Source organism: Vidua chalybeata, chromosome 2 (assembly GCF_026979565.1).
Source record: "Vidua chalybeata isolate OUT-0048 chromosome 2, bVidCha1 merged haplotype, whole genome shotgun sequence".
NCBI lineage: Eukaryota > Metazoa > Chordata > Aves > Passeriformes > Viduidae > Vidua > Vidua chalybeata.
In genome coordinates this window covers 115,351,553-115,372,626 of record NC_071531.1, presented here as the reverse complement: position 1 = coordinate 115,372,626, position 21,074 = coordinate 115,351,553, and the positions used below count along the sequence as shown (strand labels likewise).

General features: G+C 58.0%; 3 protein-coding genes across 5 annotated transcripts in view; 1 reads left to right on the top strand and 2 right to left on the bottom strand.

The window, feature by feature from the left end:
• FAM168A (family with sequence similarity 168 member A) overlaps positions 1–6,936 on the top strand; it is a 129,138-nt gene extending 122,202 nt beyond the window's left edge. For both annotated transcript variants that reach the window (XM_053934812.1, XM_053934811.1), the window contains 3 exons: positions 29–203; positions 1,525–1,654; positions 2,325–6,936. In XM_053934812.1, coding sequence (XP_053790787.1) covers positions 29–203; positions 1,525–1,637 — 288 coding nt within the window. In that variant the 3' untranslated portion in view covers positions 1,638–1,654; positions 2,325–6,936. The remainder of the gene's footprint in view (positions 1–28; positions 204–1,524; positions 1,655–2,324) is intronic.
• Positions 6,545–12,976, bottom strand: RELT (RELT TNF receptor). 2 transcript variants are annotated; one of them, XM_053934808.1, is made up of 11 exons: positions 12,900–12,976; positions 10,371–10,428; positions 10,017–10,106; positions 9,765–9,919; positions 9,602–9,687; positions 9,149–9,382; positions 8,932–9,012; positions 8,759–8,840; positions 8,491–8,676; positions 8,292–8,414; positions 6,545–7,712 (listed from the first exon to the last, which is right to left on the bottom strand). In XM_053934808.1, exons 2-10 carry the CDS (start codon positions 10,413–10,415, stop codon positions 8,327–8,329), a joined length of 1,047 nt encoding a protein of 348 aa, XP_053790783.1. In that variant the 5' UTR covers positions 10,416–10,428; positions 12,900–12,976; the 3' UTR covers positions 6,545–7,712; positions 8,292–8,326. The 2 variants fall into 2 exon arrangements, with proteins under 2 accessions (XP_053790783.1, XP_053790785.1); XM_053934810.1 differs by having other exon boundaries at positions 10,371–10,473; positions 12,900–12,933.
• A 1,414-nt stretch (positions 12,977–14,390) lies between these two features.
• The window catches only part of ARHGEF17 (Rho guanine nucleotide exchange factor 17), a 32,456-nt gene continuing 25,772 nt past the window's right edge, over positions 14,391–21,074 (bottom strand). The window contains 14 exon segments of the mRNA XM_053935775.1: positions 14,391–15,140; positions 15,651–15,893; positions 16,535–16,709; positions 16,829–16,977; positions 17,315–17,382; positions 17,480–17,566; positions 17,648–17,894; positions 18,229–18,479; positions 18,570–18,763; positions 18,872–18,945; positions 19,066–19,279; positions 19,519–19,637; positions 19,748–19,833; positions 19,943–20,052. Coding sequence (XP_053791750.1) covers positions 14,959–15,140; positions 15,651–15,893; positions 16,535–16,709; positions 16,829–16,977; positions 17,315–17,382; positions 17,480–17,566; positions 17,648–17,894; positions 18,229–18,479; positions 18,570–18,763; positions 18,872–18,945; positions 19,066–19,279; positions 19,519–19,637; positions 19,748–19,833; positions 19,943–20,052 — 2,199 coding nt within the window. The 3' untranslated portion in view covers positions 14,391–14,958.

The following is a 21,074-nucleotide window of genomic DNA, read 5'->3' as shown; positions in this document are numbered from 1 at the left end:
TTTTTTTTTCCCCCATCTTCTCCAACAGGGAGCTTATTACACCCAGCCCGTGTACGCGGCCCAGCCTCACGTCATCCACCACACCACGGTGGTGCAGCCCAACAGCATCCCCTCGGCCATCTACCCGGCCCCGGTGGCCGCGCCCCGCACCAACGGCGTGGCCATGGGCATGGTCGCCGGCACCACCATGGCAATGTCGGCAGGTAAGGAGGGAGCCCTTCCCCTGCTCTGAGGCCCGGGCCAAAAACAATTCCCCGTGCATCCCAAGTGCTGCCTCGGTTCACCTCCTGGTTTTGCTTGCTGGGTACTTTTCCTTTGCTGGCAAAAATGCAGTAATTTGCCCCAAATCCTGATCTGACTCGGCGGAGGAGACCTTTGGTTTGGCTCACTCCTGCATGCTTAGATATATCATTCTGTATCCTTAAATATACTGTTCCTTCCTCTGTCTGTTCCTTAAGTGAAGGAACAACCAGGTTGGTCTGTCCTCAAGTAGTTGTATATCTCTCAAGCTCTTTTTTTAAAGACACTTATGGTCATGTTTTTGTTTGACAAAATGAATGTTAACCTTGTTTTATCTATCCCAGTTCCTCCTACGCTTTACGTGCAGATTCTAACTGCAGTTAATTGATAGTACATTAAGTAAGATACAGGCTGGTTTTATTTTTTCCAAAGCCTGTCTTTTTCTCCTTAACAATTCTTAGGATTGTATATTGAATTATGCCAAGAAATGCATCATTCATCCTTTTGCATCTGCATTAGCTGTGGAATAGGAGTCTGTAATGGGACACAAGCCCTATTCCAAGCAGAGCTATTGCAGCCTGGATGTGACAAGAGCCACTCTGAGAGATTTACTGTTGCTTATATTGAGAAGTGGATAAATGTAATTAATACACGTGGGATGTGTTAGAATTTCATTAATAACATTTGTTGAGAGATACCCAGAAACTGAGAATTTGGTTTGAGCACCCAGTTGCTCCCAGAACGGAGCAGTCCAGGGCTGTGTTCTCCCTTCCCATGAAGGGACTGCTCAAATTCTGACCTAAAATCCCTCTGTTGACTGGCTGGAGACTTAAAAAAAGGCTCATCTCAGTTTTCCCTGGAGATCTGTTGGGTTTTTTTCCTCATCTCCCTTTGCATCCCTCATCCCTTCCAGTTTGTTTCAGATCTGTGCAGTGATTTGCTGTCCCAGTTTAGCCCAGTGCTTTCAGCAGGTTGTGGCCAGCTTTGCTTCCTGTCTTCAGGGACAAGGAACACTGGAAAAAAACCCAAGGAAAACCCTTAAGGTTGAGGGCCAGAGGTAGCATGGAGAATCTGCTGGAGCTTCAGGTGTTCTTATTCTGTTTGTGGTGCTGGCTGATCCCAATCACACGGGTCCAACACCTTCGAATTGGGTCTGGCAGGCAGAAGAATTATCTGGGAAAAGGGAAAAGGGGAAAGGGGGCAGCTGATGCTGTTCCTGCCCCACTGTACCCACGGATGCCAGCTCCTCTGCTCCATGACAAGTGTTTCTCTGTGTCCCTGCAGGAACCTTGTTGACCACCCCCCAACACACCGCCATCGGAGCACATCCAGTGTCCGTGCCAACGTACAGGGCTCAAGGAACCCCCACCTACAGCTACGTACCTCCACACTGGTAAACCACTGGCCAATCCATGTGAGTGCTGCCTCTGGCTCTGAGTGAGCCTCCAGACCCCATCCAGCCTCACCTTGGGCACTTCCAGGGATGGGACTTCTCTGGGCACCCTGTGCCAAGGCCTCCTTGCCCTCCCAGGGAGGAATTCTGTCCCAATATCCCATCTAGCCCTGCCCTCTGGCAGTTTGAAACCATTATCACTGCATTCCCCGACAAAGAGTCCCTCCCCACCTTTATGTCACTGGAATATTTCTTTTCCCCTGCTGGGCAATCACACTCTTCATTAGCACCCGGGGTTGCCTGCGACTGCCTGTGTGTTCCTGTCATGCTCGGGATCCCAGAAATCCCAGCTGCTTTTTCCCCCACAGCCCTTGGCCCATCATGCCCAATTACCAGGACAGGCAGCTGATGGGAACATCCCATCCAGCCCCGGGGTTATCTAAAACCTCTCCTGTGCCACACCAATTACGCCGGGCTAATCCTGCCCCTCCCAAATCGGTGTGCAATTAGCAGGGAGCAGCCCATCTGCATATTTGTAATCCTCTGCACTGGATACCAGCTCCCTTGCCTGACAAATTGCCCACAGGGACGGTTAAATTCCATATGGATCAGCTCCACGTGGTGCAGGGGTGCAGAGGGGAGGAGAGCATCCTTCTGACTCCCTGTTTTTAATGTATTTGCTCTCTTCCAGATCCGGAGTCAAACATTGTATGCAACTACACAAGTCTTACATCGGTGCTGCGGCCGCTGGGCTGCAGCGCCTCGTCTGTTTGCAAGAACAAAAGAAAAAAGAAAAAAAAAAAAAAAAGTGCAAGGGTCACTTTATGCATTCTTTAGTGGTTTTTGTAAAAGCTGCTTTTTCTAATCTTCTGCCTCTTTTTTTTCCCCCCTTCCTCCCCCCTCCCACATGAATTGTGTAACACACATACTGACACTGAGCAATAGTCAAGTTCTCTCTTCGGTCCTATCATTTGAAAGCTCAGAATCTTCACTTTTCCAGCATTGCCCAGCTGAGTGGTGCAAAGATCCCCCCCACTTCTTGTTCGTTTGGGTTCTTTTTGTTATTTTTCTGTTGTCGTTGTTGTTGACAAGAGCCTAGATTTTTTTTGGCTAGTAAGAGTGGTTGATGTTCAGGGTACTATGTGAAAAGCACAGCGCTGGTAGGCAGGCTTATTCCGATTTGGTTTGGGTATTTTTAGTTGAAGAATATAAATTATTCAATCTTTCATAACATATTACAAGAAAATTGGTGTCTTCCAGATAGCTGTCGTGATAGATTATAAATGCATTATCTGCAGTGGAATTCTGAACTCATCCCTTCTTTTTGTAGGAGTAAGAGAATATAAATATAATTAGCGACGTAACACACTTGTCTTAGGAAGCACGAGGACTGGTCACCAGCGGGTCTTTGGTCTGCTTTTTCCAACTGGGCAAACGGATTGTGGGTGATGGGAAGGGAGCAGCAGGAAGACTGCGTGCCCTGGGAGCATCTTGAACCTCTTGGGAAAACGGGATGCTCCCCCTCAGCCACGTCCCGGGGCAGTGTGAGGGAGAAGGCGGCTCCTGCCTTGCGTGGCTGCTGTTTGCAGGCAGAGATGTGCTGGGGGAAGCAAGGAGATGTCCAAAGGTTGGGCTGGAGAGCTTCTCCAGGTTCAGGGTTTGGTCTGAAGAGCTTCTCCAGGGTATGGTGGTGTGGGAAAAGAGGGAGTCAGGTTGATGGAGATGAGTCTTCAAGGCAGGGCGAGGGGAAGATGGGTGGCTTCAGCTTGCACCCACGGTGTTGGCAGGGCTGAGACCAAACTGCACGCCCTCCTTGGCAGTCGAGGTGTCCCCCTCCCATTCTTTGGGTTACAGCTCCCAAGACTTCCAGGAGCAATGTTCATCCAAGCACAAATACCAGCACCACGGAGAAAGGCCGGGAGGGGGATGGATGGTGTCCGGCTTCTCCGCTTGGAGAGGTGGGAGAGGAGGAAGCAATAGCAATAAACACACCACCTCCTTCACAAGAAGGCACCTGAGAAGAGGTGACAGCAGGGAAGGTGAGCCACAGTTGACATGGACCAGGATGGGGGACACCGGGCACGCAGAGGCTGTGGGCATCATTCTGGGGGTTTGGTTTACCCGGGGACATGGGGACAGGAAGCTGGTGACATTCCCCCTCGGGGTGTCCAAGCAGAGCAATAAGTTGTCTTGAGAGCAGCAGAGACAGTTTGGATTTGCAGACAATGCTTGTGGCCAGTTTGTTTTTAAGTCCTTGTCACTAAACCCAGCATAGAAACAAGGTTTTTGGGATTTTATTGTTTTTTTTTTTTAAGACAAAAGCTTGGTTGGGTTTTGATTTTTGCCTCAAGTGTGCCAAAAGTGTTCCATGCTCTCAGTGGAGTCTCCCAGCTTGGCTTCTGCTCCTGGAGCTCCTTCCCTTGAGCATGGGCCAGGTGGGGAGTAACAATCCTGGGGATCCCAGGAGGACTTTCCCTCCCGCTGGTTGGTCCCAGGAGGTTTGTCAGGTTGGGTGTTGGCGTTGGCACTTCTGTTTGGGGATCATTTGGTTGATTCTGCTGGTCTTGAAGGAAATCCAGAGCAAAGCTCTGGTTGGCCTCCTCAGCCTCAGGAGGAACAAAGTGGGGGAAGGCTGTGCTGTGGGGTGGGGAAGGGGCACCCTTGGGCTGCACTTTGGGTTCGTATTGAGGGAAAGGAGAAGGAAAAAAAAATGAGAAAAAGAGCCAATAATCAGTGGGTTCCCCATTTGGCTTGGCAAAGCCAAGGATTAGTAAAGAGCAACAGGACCTTGGGAAGTAACACCAACACATCATCCTTCCACAGTTTGTAGCACGTTTTAGTTAAAGCTGGGGCAAAAAATCCCCAGATCCTAAGAACTGAGGAGTTCTGAGATCCCCTTTTTTCCCCCCCCCTCACGTTGACTTTGTGTTACATACCAGGAGCTGTCTGTCAGCATCGAGTCAGGTCTCCCAGCATTACAGCTCTGGTTCGTGGGGCCCAGCGAGCTTTGGGATCCCAGCCTGGGCTCTGCAAACCACCTTTCCCAGCAGACACCACCCCACCACTGGCCCAGACACCCTGCACCACTTTAGGAACCACTCCTAAAATTCTGGCCCACATGTGGAAAAGAGATGTTGGGCTTTCTCCTGGAAGGAAAAGAAACATTGAAGGTGGGGGAGAAAGCCCCAGGAGCTGAGCGTGGTGGAACACCCAGTGCTCCCACTGATGAGACCCGACACGGGGCAGCTGGGTTTTAATCCCTTTGCTTGGATCAATAGCAGATCCAGTGCTCCTCACCCCATTATTCCCAGGCAGAAATACTCATTTACCAAGGTGTGGAGAGGGGAAATATTTGCCACCTGTTGGGCCAGAGGCTTCAGTGAGGACATTGGGGAGCCAGCCTTGAGCCACTGGGTGGAACCAGGGCCACCACATGGCTCTGTGGCCACCACACGGTGCCAGGCTTGGGTAGCTCCTTCCCAAGGTGGGGCTGCGGTGGTGGGGAGATGCTCCCTGCCCTTCCCTTGATCCTAAATCTTTCCCTTGGTCAAGCCATGGCTTAACTTGAGGGTCCTGGGAAGGTCACAGGGGAGGACAGTGGTGGGGGCCACCAGCTTCTCAAATATTTAATTCAGCAAAGCTTTGCTGATGTTGGTTAAGGAAAAGGGTTTTCCACAGTGAAGGATCACGGGGCATCAGTGGGAAAGAGCAGGAGGGGTTAAACCATCCTTAGCAGCCACTGGAGTGTCTGAGATTAAAATTCCAGCTAAAGAGGAAGGAAAATTAACTCTGGACCATTAACCCATCCCAGACCTTACCTTTGCTTCAAAACACAAGCTGCGATGCAAGATTTGGGGGGGGAAATAGGATTTTAGTGGTGGTGGTGACCCCCAAACCCCAGGAGCCCTCAAAGCCTGAGGCCATCGTGCCTCCAAGTGGCTGAACCCTCCGGGCAAGGATTTGCTACTGTATTTCATGAATAATAAACCACGCAGTTCAGCATTGTTGCAGTTTTGGGATGTAATTCCCAGGAAATGTTACTTAAGGGGTTTGTTTTAATGAGGGATGTTCAGAGCATCAGGTTTTCCTCCAGCCACCAGCATCCCACTGAATCTGGTCCTCCCCAGAGAGACCCCCCCCTGCCTCCTTGCCATCCCCTCTGGGAACGTGGGGATGATGTGGTTCCCAGCTGGAGGGCATGAAATGGGATCCTGGTTTTTTTAGCGGGGTGGAAAACAACATTTGAGGCTTTATTTTTGGCAAAATCCAACCAGCCAACAATAGCAATAAGAGCTGCTGGTTACCCATAAATCCAGGTATTTTTGGTTTGGGTTTTTTTCTTTTTTTAATTGCCCATACTTCCAGGCCCTCCAACTGTGGTGACCCTCTGCCCATCTTCCCTTTGCTTTGCTCCTGAGCCAGGATCAGCCTCCAAATATTTTCTCTGCTGTGTGTTAGCATTCCCCTAGGGAAAAAAAAAAGGAAAATAAAACCTGTGACAGAGCTTGGGAGGGAGGAAATCTTGGAAAAGGTGGAATGTTGCACCATGGCACTTGGAGGTTCTCTGGCAATCAGGTGAAAGAACTTGTGGGAATGTTTGCAGGGCAGGAATAGCAAAATACCATGGTTTAACAGGAGTGATTCCCATTTGGAAACGCTCGATTGTGCTGCTTGCAGGGAATAATCTTGATGCAACATGGCCACCTGCAGCCTCCAAGAGATGGAGCTGGGAGATGGAATTTTCCAGGGGGAAAGGGGTTCAGGATCAGGGGAGGGATTTGTAGGGAAGCTTGGGATGGTGCAGGATCACACCCAAACCCTCCCATTGCCAGAATATGGCCTCAACCCACACCAGGCTCCCACCCCTCTCTATGTAATTAATTTTAAATTGATTTTGACCACCAGACCAGCTCGTTTTTAAGTATTATTGGACCTCTTAAATAAAAATAAATACCAAAAAAAAAAAATTCCCTGAAAGAACAACAACAAAAAAAAATTTACACCCAAGAGTAACCACGTCTTCCAAGTCTACATCTCACAGGTGTGTAGGGAACATGGCCTTGGACTGATGCCCTGGAGAGCCCCACAGCCTCATTTTGTCCATCTGAAGTGTAAATTTGGGGTTGTTTTCCTGTTTGTTTTCTGTTCTGGTTTTGGTTCTGAAGATCAGGTTGTGATCTCCCTGACAGATTTCAGCCAAGAGTTTGTAACTGTACGATATTTACTGTAAGATGTAGAACATTCGATAACTATTAAAATGTTTCCAAAAAAAAAAAATTAAATAAATAAATAAAAGAGCCCGAGAGGGTTTGGTGGTTGGTTTTTTGGCACGGTGATGTCGTGGAGAGGTGAATGGGAGCAGCCATGAACCCTCCTTTGGGTTGATGGCTGAGGCTGATGGGTGGGTTATCCCAGTGATCCCAACACGGCCAAGCCAGCGTGATCCCATAGAAGCAATTCCTATGGAAAGTGAAACGTGTCATCTGCATGGTGAGCATCACCACCACGTGCTCCTGAACTGAGGCTTTGGAGAGATGGATGGATGGATGGATGCAGGAGACCAGCTTTGCCCAGAGCAATCCGTGCCCCAGCTGGGCTGTTGGGAAGGGGGGAGTCACTCTGTGATCCATTATCCTGAGCGCTGGCACCAGGTGATGGAGGGAAATCAGGAGTTCATGACAGTCCTGGAGAGTTGAGCAGACCCAGAAGGTGACCATGAAATGGCATCCAGCGTCCTCTGTGCTTCCAGTGGAGCTGTGTTGTGGCATCGTGGTTCCCAGGGATGATGATTCCCGTGGCCACCACCACCGGCATCGCAGCTCCTGGACTACCTATGAGGCCACCACGCCACGGCCACCATCAGGCCTCAGGGACAGAGAATCCTCCTCACCAGCCGAGCGAGATGCTGGATTTGCTGTGCTGCTCTTGGACACCTTGGTGGCAGGAGCAGAAGCTGAGCTGCCACCTCCAGCACTTCGCAGCTCTGAGCGGGACTGGCTTTCACACCACGCCCAGTGTCCTCCACGGGGTCCCTGTGGGTGTCACTGACCCCTGAGGCAGCCCCCAGGCCAGGTGCCTGCTGTGGAGGACAAGGGATGGAGCACAGGTGAGCCTGGACTGGCCACTTTGCACCACCCAGGGTGGCAGGAGCCACTCAGTGTCACCCATCCATGGCTGTGTCACTACCCAACCCAGACCTGCCTGGCACAGCTTGTTGAGGCTGCTTCCCCTTGTCCTGTCCCTGTTCCCTGGGAGCAGAGCCAGAAGGTCCCCCCTGAGCCTCCTTTCCTCCAGGCTGAGCCCCTTCCCAGCTCCCTCAGCCTCTCCTGGGGCTCCTGCCCCATCCCAGCCCCGTTCCCTGGCACGCTCCAGCCCCTCCACGTCCACGTCGGGACGTGTGCTGGATGGTGACAGCAGCAGCGCTGCTGGAGGAGGGGACACGGGGACGTGAGCGAGGGCACGTGAGCCCGTGCAGCTGCCCATGAGTCACGCAGCAGCCCCTGGCCGTGCCACCCCGTGCCAGGCCCTGCCAGCACCCCCTCCCTCCTGCCTCACCGTCCCCACACCGTGACCCCACGGCGTTCATGCTCCGTTTCCCAGCCTTCCTTTCCCCTTTTGTCCGGGGAGGACCCCAGGGCTCCCCACCGCCCTCTCTCACCTCGTGGGGGCCCTTGGTGCTGTTCCATCACGGGGTCACATCCCGCTGCCGGCGGGGAGGGGACCACGGAGGGACTCCCCCCCAGCCTCGCTCCTCACCTCAGGGATCCGGGACACCCGAAACCTGCCGGGGAGCAGCACGTCAGCCTGTCCCCCCCCCTTTGCAGAGGGGGCACACACAGGGGGCTGTCCCTGCTCACCTGCCGATGGAGAGGATGGTCACCTCGCTGGGATGAGCGCCGGGCTTGGGGACTTTGGTGGCGCTGAGCGATGGCGGCACCTCGGGCCACTTCTGGCTGCAGCGGGCACACGGGGCCGGTCCCTGCACCGTGTGCAGGTGCTGCTGGTGGTGGCAGGCGGGGGGAAACTGAGGCAGGAGGTGCAGCCTGGGCAGGGAGGGGAAATGCCATCAGCGTGGGGGTGGTCCCACCATGAGGAGTCCTCAGTGCAGCCTTAGGGGACTCTTACTTATTGAGGGGGGCACAGCTCGGTGGCATCAGCTGCTGCCTCTGGTGCTCCTTCAGCAGCTCCTCCAGCGCCGCGGCATTTTCTGCGTGCGGGAGGACACCAAGGGGCTGGGGGGGGTCACGGGGCTCTGGCCCAGGTCGCCCCCTCCTCCCCCTTCCCGGGGACCCCCTGACCTTTCTTCTCGGTGATCAGCCGCACCAGCACCCCGATGGTGTCCTCGTTGGCATCCTCCAGCTGGTAGATGGAGCTGGCACCTGGAAGGAGAAGTCAGGAAGTTAGGGAGAACTTGGTGATGGGGGATGAGGCAGCCCAGGATGCCACAGGAATGGGCTGAGCAAGATGAGATGGGCGTGGGATCACCAAAGGTGTCATGGCACAACCCGGGCTCACCGGTGCCGCCGAGCTGGGGCTCCTTGCTGGCGGTGCAGTGATAACCCTTCTTCTTCAGCAGGTTGCAGACCAGGATTCCCAGCAATCCCATGGCACAGAAGACCGGGACGATGGTCAGCACGGCCGCCTGTGCTGCTGCTGCCTCCTCCTCCTCCTCACCCAGCAGGGTCACGCGTGTCCCGTTGGTTCCCGGTGCCCGGCCCGGCATTTCGGGGCTGCGGGCTCGCCGCCGTCCTGCAGGGAGGCCCGGATCAGCCTCAGAGAGGGGCTTTGTTGGGATTCAACCCCGTTTCCCCAGGAGCCCCGCACCGGGGCTGGACCCCAGGGAAGCAGAAGCCGCTCGTGTGTGATCGGAGCTGCCCTCAGCTGCCACATCCCAGCAGGACATCGCAAGGGTGACACACCCTCCATCACCCCCGGCCCTGGGGTGACACCTCCGGCTGCAGCACCCACCTGAGCACCCCGGGGTGCTGCGGGGAGCAGCGGCGCAGGGCAGGCACCGGCCGCGGGGCTCGCTGTCCCCTCCGGGGCTGTGAAACCTGCGGGGCGGGAGGGGAGGGTCAGGACACGGCCCCCGAGGCAGGGCGGGGCTGGGGCTCACCCCGGCCGGGCTCACCCCGGCAGGCAGGCTCCGCAGCGGCTGTCGCTCGCCGCCGTCCCCGCCGCCACCAGGATCCTGTTCCCGGCCCGGCACTGCGTGTGAGCGGCGCAGGACGCGTCCCCCGGCGAGAAGGTGCCGGGGGGACAAGCTCGGCACGTCCCCGCTGGATCCTGCCGTGGGGGAAAGGGAGGGGGTGGTGAGCGATGCGCGGGTCCCGCAGCCTCCCTGGGCTCGGCTTGCTTACCCCGGTGGGCTCGGCTTGCTTACCCCGGTGGGCTCCTCTCCGGGCGGGCATCCCGCTGTGCCCCGCTCCGGGGCACTGCAGCTCCCGGCGCCCTGGGCAGGTCCGCTCAGCACCTGCGGCGGGATGGGAGCGCTCAGCGCCGCCGGCTGCGGCTCCCCCGCTGCCCCTGCCGGCCGTGCTGCGGCTCCGGCGGCACACGCCACCCCCTGGCTTGCCCCACAGCCGGCCTTCTCCCGCGGGGTGAGGGGTGGGAACTCACTGGATGCACCAGGACGGATGCAAACCCACCCCCACGTCCTGCATGGTGACGGGGTGGTGTTGGAGCGTCGGAGAAGCAGAGGGGTGGGGTGAGATGGGACTGACGAGGCCGTACTCACCCCCAGGACGGTGACAAGCCACCAGTGCATCCCGCTCCTCTTCATCACCCAGGGAGACCTGCCCAAGGGGGAGCAGCGGGGTCATCATCCACAGAAAGTCCCACTGGAGAAGTAATTTGGGGACGCTTTTTCTCCCCTCTGGGGTGCTCCAAAGTATCTGCCTAAATATCCCTACAGCAGCAGGCCTGAACCATCCCCCAGAAAGTTATTTTAGAGATTTTATGGAATGCCCAGCATCACCCTTTCCCTTGGAGATCCCAGCTCCATCCCAAACTGGAGAGGGACCAACCTCAGCAGTGGAGTCACACCATTCATGCAAGGAGCAGATGATGCTAAACAAAGTTAAAGAAATGTTTTTCCTGCTCCGGAGGAAATCCTTTTGCATCTGTCACAAGGAAATGAAGTCACTAAAAAAAAAGTTAAAATATTTAAATAAAAACTCGAACAAAACAAGAGGTGTTTCCCAGAGTCTCACCCCTCCTCTTCGAGCTCAGCAATTGGTTGTTAAAATTAAAATCCATGCTGACAGCATAGACAGGGGAAGGAAGGAAAAAATAATAACCGAAACCCGGATCCAGCCTCCACATGGAAATCCTGCCACCCGCATGGAAATTCCCCCCGGGTCGTCACGGTCCTGTGAGAGCCCTGGCAGAGCTTCATTACAGCCCGTGCTTGACGAGTTTCTCCTAATTAGTGGCCAGCACCACGCTGAGATGCAGCTAATTACACGTGAGGGGGGTCCTGGGGGCGAGCGGGGCTGAGCCGGGTGTTTATAGGATGTGGGTTGGGACACCCAAAATGAGCAGAACCCAAAATGAGCAGAACCCAAAAGGAGCAGAACCCAAAAGGAGCAGAACCCAAAAGGAGCAGAACCCAAAAGGAGCATCCTCCGTACTCCAGTTCCCTCCAGTAGCTCCCAGTACAGGGGCACTCCTGCAGGGTGCCAGCACAGAGCCAGCCAGCCCAGCCCCTGAATCCCCCTGGGATTTGGGATGTGCCCCTCGAGCACAAAGGGATGGTGGTACCCTCTGCAAGCTCTCCACTCTATAATCCAGTAAAACTCCAGTTTAAACCTGACATGAAGCATTTAAATTCTCTGGGGCTGTGCAATTCAAGTGCTTTAGGGACACGCTGAGATGTCTGGGGACTAAATGGCCTCAGGAGGGGACAGGAAGGTCCCATCGTGGCTGAGGGACCACGAGCATTCCAGATCAGGATAACTGGATCTAAAACACCACCAGGAGCAGGGGTAAAGCTGATTTGAGGCCAAGCTTAATCCAGGGATTAAGGGCATCCCTCAGATGAACAAAACGCGGCCATAGGGGTGCAGGAGGTGCAGGGACCAGAGGGTGCCAGCTCCTGGAGCTTTGCCCAGGACTCAGCACCCGCTTCTGGGGGCAGCTTGGGGCCATCCCAAGTGGGGATGGGGTTTGCAGGCACCAATCCCCAGCTGGTGATGCTGGGAAGCCCAGCTGCCCTGACACACTCCTCAAACGGACAGAATCTGCCCCTCCAAGAACCAGAGGAAACCAAAAAATAACCCCACCAGCGCCAGACCCGGCTGCTTTTTTTGGGGACACTCCAAGCCCCGTACCGCACCTGACCGGTGCATCAACGCCAACACACCAGAGGAGGCGACTTGGTTTTGGAAACCTCCCCAAATCCCTCCGGATCACATGAGCCGTTTATTCCCAGCCAGCTCTAAACAGAATCTGCAACCTAAAACTGCCCGCCGGGATTCCAGCGAGGGCATCCCCTCCCCGTGGGGGAACAGGGTTTCACCGCTGGCTCCCGCAGACAAACGGAGGGAGAAAGGAGCAACTGTCCGGGAAAACTTTGGGGAACAGCTGCTGGAGACAGCCTTGGACAAGGAGGGGATTGTCCGGCAGATGGAGCGAAACTCGGCGTTATCGCGCTGCCGGGCCCCACGGGAGCGACCGAGCCGCCACGAAATTCCGGCGTCCAAGTCAAACCGTGCCCGGGGAAGCGCTGGGGTGGCGCACAGCCCCGGCAGCGGCACGTCCCGGCCCCGCAGCATCCCGCAGCATCCCCGGCCCTTTGGCTCCGAGCCCTGGGATTTTCCAGCTCCGGCAAAAAAATTAAAAAATAATAATAATAAAAAAAAAAGAGACCCGACACGGCGCCTACCTCTTTTCCCAGGCAGCTGCTGCTGAGTATTCCTTAACCTACTTTTTCTCCTCTCCACCCTTTATTTTAACCTACTTTGGCGCCGCAGCAGCCGCAGGGGCTCTCCCCAGCGCGCCCCGCTGCCGGCGGAGCTCCCCCGCCGCCCTGCTTTAGGGATAAAGCCGAGACGAAAACACAGCCCACCTTTTTCAGCGCAAAGCGGGGGGGTCGAGCACCCCAAAAAAGCGCCAGAGCCCCCCCCCCCCCCCCCCATCCCCGCACACCCCAGAGCCGCAGAAACCCCAACCCCAGACCCCCGCACGGGGGAACGGCCCGTCAAAGGGGCATGGCCCGAGCCCCCCCGGGCTGAGGGGGGGTCCCTGTGCCGGGGGTGTCCCCTACCTGTCCCCGCCGCGGAGCCCCCGGGCTCCCCCCGGGGCCGCCCCGTCGCTCCCGCCTCCTCCTTATCAATGAACCCGCGGGCGCGCGGCTCCGCAAACCCCGCCCCCTTTCCGTGACGTCACGCGGGCATGCCACGCCCCCGCTCCCCCGCGCGGCAGCGCCACCTCCCGGCCGCGGCGGGGACTGCGGGAGGGATTTGGGATGGGCTTTGTCCCACCCGGAGGGAAAACGGGAACAACCGGATCAGGGTGGGTTTGTCCCGCCCAGCAAGAATTTAAATTAAAAAGAAAAAGGTTTTTTTGGGTTTTTTTTTGGTTTTTTTTTTTTTCTTCCCCGCGTGGGCTCGCACGGGGCACCCATGAGTGCTGTGCGCCGCTTTCCTACCTGTCCTACAGCACACCGTGCCTTGTCCTCCTCCCTAGGGGACAGTTTTCTCACAGTGGGGACACCCGGTTGCCGTCAGGCCTGGTGTTCCTTCCATTCCCCTCGGTTTTCCCCAGGACGACCTGGTGTCCCCTGTTTGGCTGTTTGTCCCCGCGGGGAGTGCCACCTCCCGATGCTCTGTGGCACGAGGGATGGATATCCTGATATCCCCCTCAGGGTTCTCCAGGACAGAGTGACTGCACCCCAGCGGTGGAGACGGTTTCTTCCTCCCACCGGAGTCTTCATCACCAGTGGCACCAGTGGGTGACATTCCCAGTGGCACCAGTGGGTGGTGGGAGCCGTCCCTGCCACCCCATCCCGAGGTGAAGGACGAGACCACGCTGGGATCATTCTGGCACGGGTGACCTTTAATAACAAAGAGCCCCCAAGTGACCGAAATCCCCCCCCGCCCCCCCCCCACACACCTCCTTTCCCAAAATATCCTCATCATCCCAATTATAGCACACACCCACTCACCCCGCTGACGGACAGACGGATGGCTCCATGTGGGATGGCAGCATTCCTGTCACTCACCCAGCTGTGTGGGACTGGGGACACCCTGATTCATCCCTGCCACCACGGCTGTCACGTCTGCCATGGGGACAACAGGGCGTCCCAGTCTGGGAGCACTGATCTCGCCCGGATCCTGGGGTGAAAGCAGGAAAATGGGGAAGAAAAGGGGCAGATGGGCGAGGGGTTGGTCGCATCTTTAGGGTCCCCCACACTGTCACCCCACTGTAAGGGTGGGAGGACAGCCCTGGTGGCCGGCAGGGAATGCAGAGATGATTGTTCTCATCCAGAGATGCTTCAAACGTCAGCAGCGCCTTCATCCCACTTCCCAGGCTGCAAAATCCCACTGGGAATCACAGAGAAGGAAGTGGAGGGAGGGGGGGACACCCAAATTTCCTTCCCTCCCCCCCTCCACCAGCGGGGTCAGGCTGTCCCTCGGGGCGATGAACCGGGAAGTTTTAACCCCCTCAGCTCCGGAGTGGAGGGACTGGCAGCGCGGTGACGATGCCCCTGACGGCCACCCAAAAACCCCCAAATAAATAAGGATGTTTATATATATATAATATATATATATATTTAAAACAAACGAACAAACAAACAGAGCTATCTGGGTGCTGGCGATGGAGCGAGCGGGTTAGCGGGAGGCCCGGGCCGGGGGGGACACCGCGGGCGGATTGTCCCTGGGGTGGTCCCGCGGCGTGGCCGGGGGTCCCGGGGGCCGGGGGAGGGGGGGGTGACAGGCCCGCCCCCCGCCCCGTGAAGCAGGCACACACAAAACCGGAGAGCAAGGCGGGTTCCTGGCTGTCGGGCATCCTCCGGCCGCTCCCCAGGGATGCTCGGTATCGTCCTCCTCCTCTTCCTCCGCGCCTTCCCAAGCAAACCCCCGCCCCCCTCCCATCTTCTGGAGGCCCCCAAAGCGCTGTGTGTCCCCCCCCGAGTCCAGCGCGGCGGCCGGGGGGACGGCGGGGGGAGCGGGGCTCATCCCCCCCCCCAACCCCGAGCACACAGAGAGCAGCCGGGCTGGAGATGAGAGGTGCTGGGGCGGGGGGCGGTGGGGAGGGGGCCGGGACCCCCCTCCTCTGCGCGCAGGGGGGGCCAGCACCCCCCGTTCCTGGCCGGTGGCTGGTCACGCTCTCCAGAGGAGGAGGTGGTTGGTGCTGTCGTCCCGGCCCACGGTCTCGCTGCTGCTGGTCAGCCGGAAATCCTCGTAGCCGTCCCCGCCGCTGATCACCAGCATCTTGGGCTTGGACAGGACAGGGCGAGGGCGGGACGGGTCTCGTTTCTCGGCCTCGCTCGGCTTCTCGGCCCCTGCCAAGCGCAGAAACCCCCAAACGCCGTCACCGCAACTCCGCTGCTCCCCACCAGATCCCACCAGCGACACCGCCGGCATCAACCCTCCACCGCTTTCCCCGGCACCACACCCCGGCCCCAAAAACCTCCTCTTATCCCGACAGCCCCTCTCAGCCCAAACTGGCCCCTGTAACCCAAATCAGCTCCTCCCTTCAAAACCGCCAGCTCCCATCCCGCCTCCTCCTTCTCCCCATCCCAGCCCCGCCTCGGAGCTGGGCTGGGTGACGCAGTGGGAATTTGGGTCTCCCTGGGAAATCTGGGGTCGCCCGTGCTGCTAGAGGGCAGCTGAGCACCCAGTTTCCCCCACCCTCCGCTGCCAGTTTTTCACCCTGGATTTTAAGAAGGCAAGAACGCCAACGGGGACGCCGACGCTTCCGGGTCATCCAGCACGGCATTCCCAGCCCCAGGAACCCCGAGCACTGCCCCCGAAAAGCGCCAGGACTGCGACGTGCCAGCCACCCCACGTACCCGCGTCCCTGGGCAGCGGGAAGAGGACGTCAAAGCCGTCGGGCAGCTCGATGGCCGTGAGGAAGCGCACGTGGCCGGTGTGGCCCTGGGACAGCCCCACCAGCGTGGGGGCCGCCTTGGGTGACACGGCCAGGGTGAGCACCACGCCGGCGCTGGTCCCGATCCACAGCAGGTCCTTGCAGGCCAGCAGCGCCGTGATCCGCAGGCAGGCGGCCTTGTGCTGCCGGATGATGGCATCCGAGCCTGCCGGGCATCCCCGCCATCGGTGCCTTGTCCTGCCCCGCGCGGCGCTGGGAAACCCCCCCCCCTCCACCCACAGGGATCCATTCCCAGGGGTTTCTGTGGCACACGGGACATGGGGAAGGGAGCTCGCAACCTTCCCCGGGGCTGGTGGCATCACACTGGGTTGATGGGACAAGGGGGGATGGCTTCCCACTGAGAGGGGATAGAGAAGGAATTCCCGGCTGTAAGGGTGGAGAGGCCCTGGCACAGGTTCCCAGAGAAGTTGTTGCTGCCCCTGGATCCCTGGAAGATTCCAAGGCCAGGTTGGATGGGGCTTGGAGCACCCTGGGATAGTGGAAGGTGTCCCTGCCACGGCAGGGGGTTGGAATTAGATGATCTTTAAGGTCCCTTCCAACGGAAACCATTCGGGAATTCCATGATTCTGCGATTATGGGATTACCGCCCTGCTCCAACACGGAATTATCCATTTCCCCAGGGGCTGCCCCATTTCCATACGGGATTACCCAGCTCCCTCGCACGGGCACAAGGAACTCGTATCTCCTTCCCCAAGCCCAGCACCCTAAATTTCCCAGCACTGGATGCTTCAGGGCATGTTCCAGGGCCGCTGGCACCCCCGGGAGCCGGCGCTGGGTGTCCCTTACCGGCGAGCATCTTGTGCACCGGGGGGGTGATGTCTGCCTCCGCCAGCTGCTCGTAGGTGGTGGCGTGGTACAGCCGGACCTGGGCGCTGCCCTGCAGCGCGACCCACACGCCGCTGCCCGCGCTCACCATGCAGGTGACGCTGCGCCCGCCGTCCTGCCCCACCTGGAGCGTGTGCTGCGGGGGGGACAGATGCCACCGGTGATGCCACCCGCGATGCCACCGGTGATGCCACCCGTGATGCCACCCGTGATGCCACCGGCGCCCGTCACGCCGCCCGCCGCCGCCCGCCGTACCTCCTGTGCCAGCGTGGTGGTGTTGAGGACCATGACTCGGTTTTGGCAGCCGCACCACAGCTTCCCTGCCACCGCCACCATCTTGGTGATGGGGCTGCCCGGTGAGCCCAGGGACAGGGACTTGGAGTTCTGGGGGTCCCAGAAGCGGCCTGAGAGGGTGGGGAGAGTGGTGCGGGTAGTTAAAGGGTTCCCAAAGACGAGTCCAACTCGATACGGACAATGGGGTGTGGTGGCTGGAGACGACTTTCTCCAGGTCACCCCTCAGAGGGGAAATAACCGATGCCACCATGGGGTTCCAGTGGCAGGCAGGGACCAGGAGAAGGACGCCCACCTCCACCTGCCTCTGAGTGTGGTGTCTCCAGCATCCCTCCAGGGATGTCCCTTTCCGTGGAAGCAGGGAAGCCGCCCTGAGCATCCCTCCCAAGCCACCCTCCAACAGCCACCGCTTTGGGGCTGCATTTTTGACATCCCAAATCCCCACCTCACCTGCTTCCCGCTGGTACACAACGAGCTCCCCGTTGGCCAATGACACAAAAACCTGGTTATCCAGGTACCTGTGGGGACAAACCACCTTTGACATCCAGCTGCAGAAGCCCAAAATCCCCTGCTCTGGCCCCGCCTGGAGCTGAAAATCCCCCCTTCCCCACTTACAGGATGCACATGACAGCAGCAGCGTGTTGCATCTTCATGCTGTTCTTCCTGTTCCGGATGTTGTCCGAGGACTGGTACACGTGGATGCTGCAGGAGGAGAGCAAAGCTTGAGGCTGTCCCAGGACTGGCGTCCTCCCCGTGTAGGAATTCCCACCCCGGGGGACCTACCAGCCATCCTCGGTGCCCAGCCACATGGAGCTCTGATGGGCTTCGGGGTCAAGGCTGAGGAGGTCCTCGAGGCTGCCGCGGGTGAAGGAGCCGCGGCTGGAGCGGCGCAGGGCCCGCCCGTCCGTGGGGCTCTCGCCGTGCCGGCTCTGCCCGTAGGTGCCAGTGATGGGCATGAAACCAGGCTCCTGCTCTTCCTCCGAGCTCGTTGTCTCCACTGCTGCCTCCTTGCAGCTCGGGATCTCTTCATCTGCGGAGGAGGAAGAGGAGGACGAAGGAATGGGTCAGACCACGACCATCCAACACCCTCCAAAGTCGTGGGGATGAGACCACGGGTGATGTCAAGCCCAGGGGATGGCAGAGGGATGCTGAGCCCCAAAACCCACACAAAAGCCTCCCCCAATCTCAGTACCACACTGTTGGGCTGATGCCTTTTTCAACATCTCTTTTCCCAGGCTCATAAGCCTCCGCCTGCAGATTCCCTCGAGGAATACAAGGCAGAGAGGCCAAAACAACGGAGCTGCCCATAATTTCGGGGCAAAAAAGTGTATTTCTCCCAAAAGCCGGGGCTGGGGAGGACTCACTGCCGAAGCTGGAGGAGATGGTGGAGTGGCTGGCTTGGCTCTGCAGCGTCCCGGAGGGACTGGGCGAGGACTCGTCATCTGTGTCGTCGCTGTCAAAGGGCACCAGCTCCCTGTTGCCGCCGTCCACGGGCTCCGAGAGCTCCAGCGACGAGCCCGAGATGGAGATGTGCAGGCACGGCTGCGGCCCCGCGTCCTCCGGCGGCGCCGGGCCCAGCTCCGCCGAGGGGCTGCCCAGCGGCTCCGCGCGCTCCCTGCCGCGACCGGGGAGGGAGGGAGGGGAGAGAAGCAGCTCCAGCATCGCCCTGCGCCCGCCGGCGCCGCGGGGCCGGGGCATGTCCTACCTGTAGGCGCGCTTGAGGCCGGGCACGGAGGCGATGCAGAGGATCCTGGCGGAGCAGACGGCGATGCAGGCCTCCACCGTGGGCTCCTTGCGGATGCTCAGCAGGCAAACCTGCCCCACGTAGCCGTCGCTGTTGCAAACCCAAACCTCGTGCGAGCTCTCCGGGCTGCCGTGGCTGGGGGAAGCGCAGGAGAACTGCCAGGGAGAGGAAGATTGGGTTATTTGGGAGCGATGCAGGAGCTGTCGGCGAGACCGCCGGGGTGGGGAGGAGCTGTGGGACGCCTGAAGCCAGACTTTGAGTACCTGCATCCCACTCCGCGTCTTCATGATGGGGATGGCTTTGAGGAACTCGGGGTCCAGGCAGTTTTTGCTGGAAGCTGGGAAAATCAGATTGGGGGATCAAGAAGTGATGGAGGAAAGGGGTCTACCAAAGCAGGGTGGGTGGGGGGGAATGCCAAGCCCACCACCACGTCCACCTCCCCCCTCCCTGCTGTTACCCAGCTTTTTCTTGGCGTCCTCGAAGGCTTGCTCGAAGCCGAGCCGGGCGTCGGGGTTGGGGAACTCGAAGATGAAGGACTCGGTGCCGTCAGCTTTGGTGGTGCTGAGCTCCACCTTGTTGGGGGGGAAGGCCATGCTGAAGGACAGGGATTGCTTCTCCGACAGCTCCCGGTGGATGGCGGCCATCAGGTCCTTGATCACGTCATCCAGGCCCTTGGGACAGGGACAACACTTCAGCTCTCAAGGACGGGCCACCGCAAGCCCCATGCTTGATAACCCCCTGTCCATCTCCTGACATCCTTCAGAGGCTGCCCCAACCTCTTTTGTGGCTTTGGGGTGCTTATGGCCACCAGCCCTGCCACAGGCTCTCCCCTCTCGCTGAGCACATCCTGTGTGTTCCCACTGGGAACACATCCAACCAGGGGACAGCTGCAGGGCCGCCATCCCCATACCTGGTGGGGGAAGCTGAGGGTCTCTGACAGCTTGCTGACTTGCCCCAGCGTGTTGAGGTCTTCATCCAGGCGGCTGATGCTTTTCTGGATGCTCTCCCTGTTGGTGGCTTGCGAGGCACCTGTGTGGGGACACACGCACAGCGTTAACCCCTCCCTCCCTGGCACTACCAGCCCGGGGGAGCCATGGGTTTTGGGGTGAGATGGGACACTCCAGCAGGCGGTGACAGACCTTTGACGATGTCCACATCCTCCAGGGGCAGCTTCCAGAGCAGTTTGTACTTGCTGGCGGTGTCGATCACGCTGGCCGCTGTGTACCTGGGAGGTTGGGGGGGATGGCCAAGCTGCACCCACAGCCACAGCCCCCTAAAGCCAGGCCAGCTGGCAGGGACGCTCAGGGGGCGTCCCCAAACCTGGTGGTACTCACAGGCTCATGGAGCTGCGGCGGAGCGAGCCCGACTTGCGTTTCAGCGTGGTGCACACCAGCAGGTCCGTGAAGAGGAAGAAGGAGCGGTCCTTCTTCCCACCCACTGCCTTCTGTGGAGCAGTGGGAGACACCAGTGGGTTAGTGACCACCCCTCCTCTGTGCCAGTGCTGGGAGAAGGCCCTGCCTCAGTTTCCCCATGTGCTGCCTTGCCCTTCCATCTGTCTGCTCCATCCATCCATCCATCCATCCATCCATCATCCATCATCCATCCATCATCCATCCATCATCCGTCATCCATCCATCATCCATCCATCCATCCATCATCCATCCATCATCCATCCATCCATCCATCCATCATCCATCCATCATCCATCCATCCATCCATCCATCCATCATCCATCCATCCATCCATCCATCCATCCATCCATCATCCATCCATCCATCCATCCATCCATCCATCATCCATCCATCCATCCATCATCCATCCATCCATCATCCATCCATCTATCCATCCATCCATCATCCATCATCCGTCATCCATCCATCATCCATCCATCCATCATCATCCATCCATCATCCATCCATCCATCCATCCATCATCCATCCATCATCCATCCATCCATCCATCCATCCATCATCCATCCATCCATCATCATCCATCCATCCATCCATCCATCCATCCATCCATCCATCCATCCATCCATCATCCATCATCCATCCATCATCCATCCATCCATCCATCCATCCATCCATCCATCCATCATCCATCCATCCATCATCCATCATCCATCCATCCATCCATCCATCCATCCATCATCATCCATCCATCCATCCATCCATCATCCATCATCCATCCATCCATCATCATCCATCATCCATCATCCATCCATCCATCCATCCATCATCCATCCATCCATCCATCCATCCATCCATCATCCATCCATCCATCCATCCATCCATCATCCATCCATCCTCCATCCATCCATCCATCCATCCATCCATCCATCCATCCATCCCTCATCCATCCATCCATCCATCATCCATCCATCCATCATCCATCCATCCATCATCCATCCATCCATCCATCCATCCATCCATCCATCCATCGCCTCCCATGGGCACACAGGCACCC